Source organism: Telopea speciosissima, chromosome 1 (assembly GCF_018873765.1).
Source record: "Telopea speciosissima isolate NSW1024214 ecotype Mountain lineage chromosome 1, Tspe_v1, whole genome shotgun sequence".
Taxonomy (NCBI): domain Eukaryota; kingdom Viridiplantae; phylum Streptophyta; class Magnoliopsida; order Proteales; family Proteaceae; genus Telopea; species Telopea speciosissima.
In genome coordinates, this window is record NC_057916.1 from 12,178,926 (window position 1) to 12,180,085 (window position 1,160).

At 39.7% G+C, this 1,160-nt stretch overlaps 1 protein-coding gene across 1 annotated transcript; it reads left to right on the top strand.

The window, feature by feature from the left end:
* Positions 1-404: 404 nt before the first annotated feature.
* LOC122648582 (two-component response regulator-like APRR1) lies at positions 405-931 on the top strand. The gene is made up of 2 exons (XM_043841798.1): positions 405-631; positions 735-931. Exons 1-2 carry the CDS (start codon positions 446-448, stop codon positions 924-926), a joined length of 378 nt encoding a protein of 125 aa, XP_043697733.1. The 5' UTR covers positions 405-445; the 3' UTR covers positions 927-931.
* Positions 932-1,160: the final 229 nt, after the last annotated feature.

A 1,160-nucleotide genomic window follows, 5' to 3' on the forward strand; every position in this document is an offset into this window, starting at 1 on the left:
AGCCTGGGTAGTAACAAAAAAATTTCTGTGAAAAAATGGCTCTCTCCGGAGGATCTTTATCACCTCCAGTTTGCTGACCGGTCCAGTTCCTCAGTTCCTCTAACAAAGGGGGGCTGAAATGACCTCTCTACCCATGCCCAAACACCCTGCCCGGGTGGGGTCCACCATCCCCCTATTAGAGGAACTGGGGAACTGGGCCGGTCAGCAAACTGGAGGTGATAATTTTCCCTCTCCGGACCATTTTGTAGACATGTTTGTCAATTTAGGTTGTGTTTGGTATGCATTATTGGAATAGATTTTAAGTCTAAAACGCAATATGAAGCAAGAGTAGAGAAAAACCGGGTTTCAAAATGCATTTTAGACCTAAAATCTATTTTGATAATGCTTAAGATTACTTGATTTCTACAATTAGTTGGGTTAATTTACCTTGGACCAGACAATTAACATGGTGCAACAACAACAACAACAACAACATGGACATCGTCATCAATCAGATAGCCCACTTTCACATGAGAATTGTATCGTTGAAGGGACAAACAAAGTTCGTTGTTATAGCGCCGAAGAGCGAAAAGAGAGAATCGAAAGATATCGTAGCAAAAGAAGCCAAAGAAATTTCAATAAGAAGATCAAGGTTCATGGCCTAATTTTCATCATTCTCATTCTCATTCTACTTTTACTTGTTTTCCATAATAACAACAAATGTGTCTCTCTAATGGATACTTTCTTTGACTCAGTATGCATGTAGGAAGACATTAGCAGACAGTCGACCACGCATCAGAGGCCGGTTCGCAAGGAATGAAGAGATTGGAGAGAGTTTTCAAACTCAGTGGACCCAAATGGCTGGAGAGGAAGATGAAGAAGACGATTTTGTTTGGACTAATTTCCTTAATGCTCTCTCCACAAATTTCATCCCCTTAGATCCTTAGAGAGCTAAAAGACGTATCAGATTTGAAGTGTCTGCTATCACAAGTTAGTAATATTGCGGATTTTTTTTGTTGCTTATTGCAAAACAAACTGCGAGATTGAGACTCTCAAAAGCTTAAACTATTACGTAGAGATAATCCAATGATATATGAAGACACATCCAAGGTCCCAAATAACCTATATGGAACTATACATTAATGACTCCCAACATCTTTGTGTGTGTGTGTGTGTGTGTG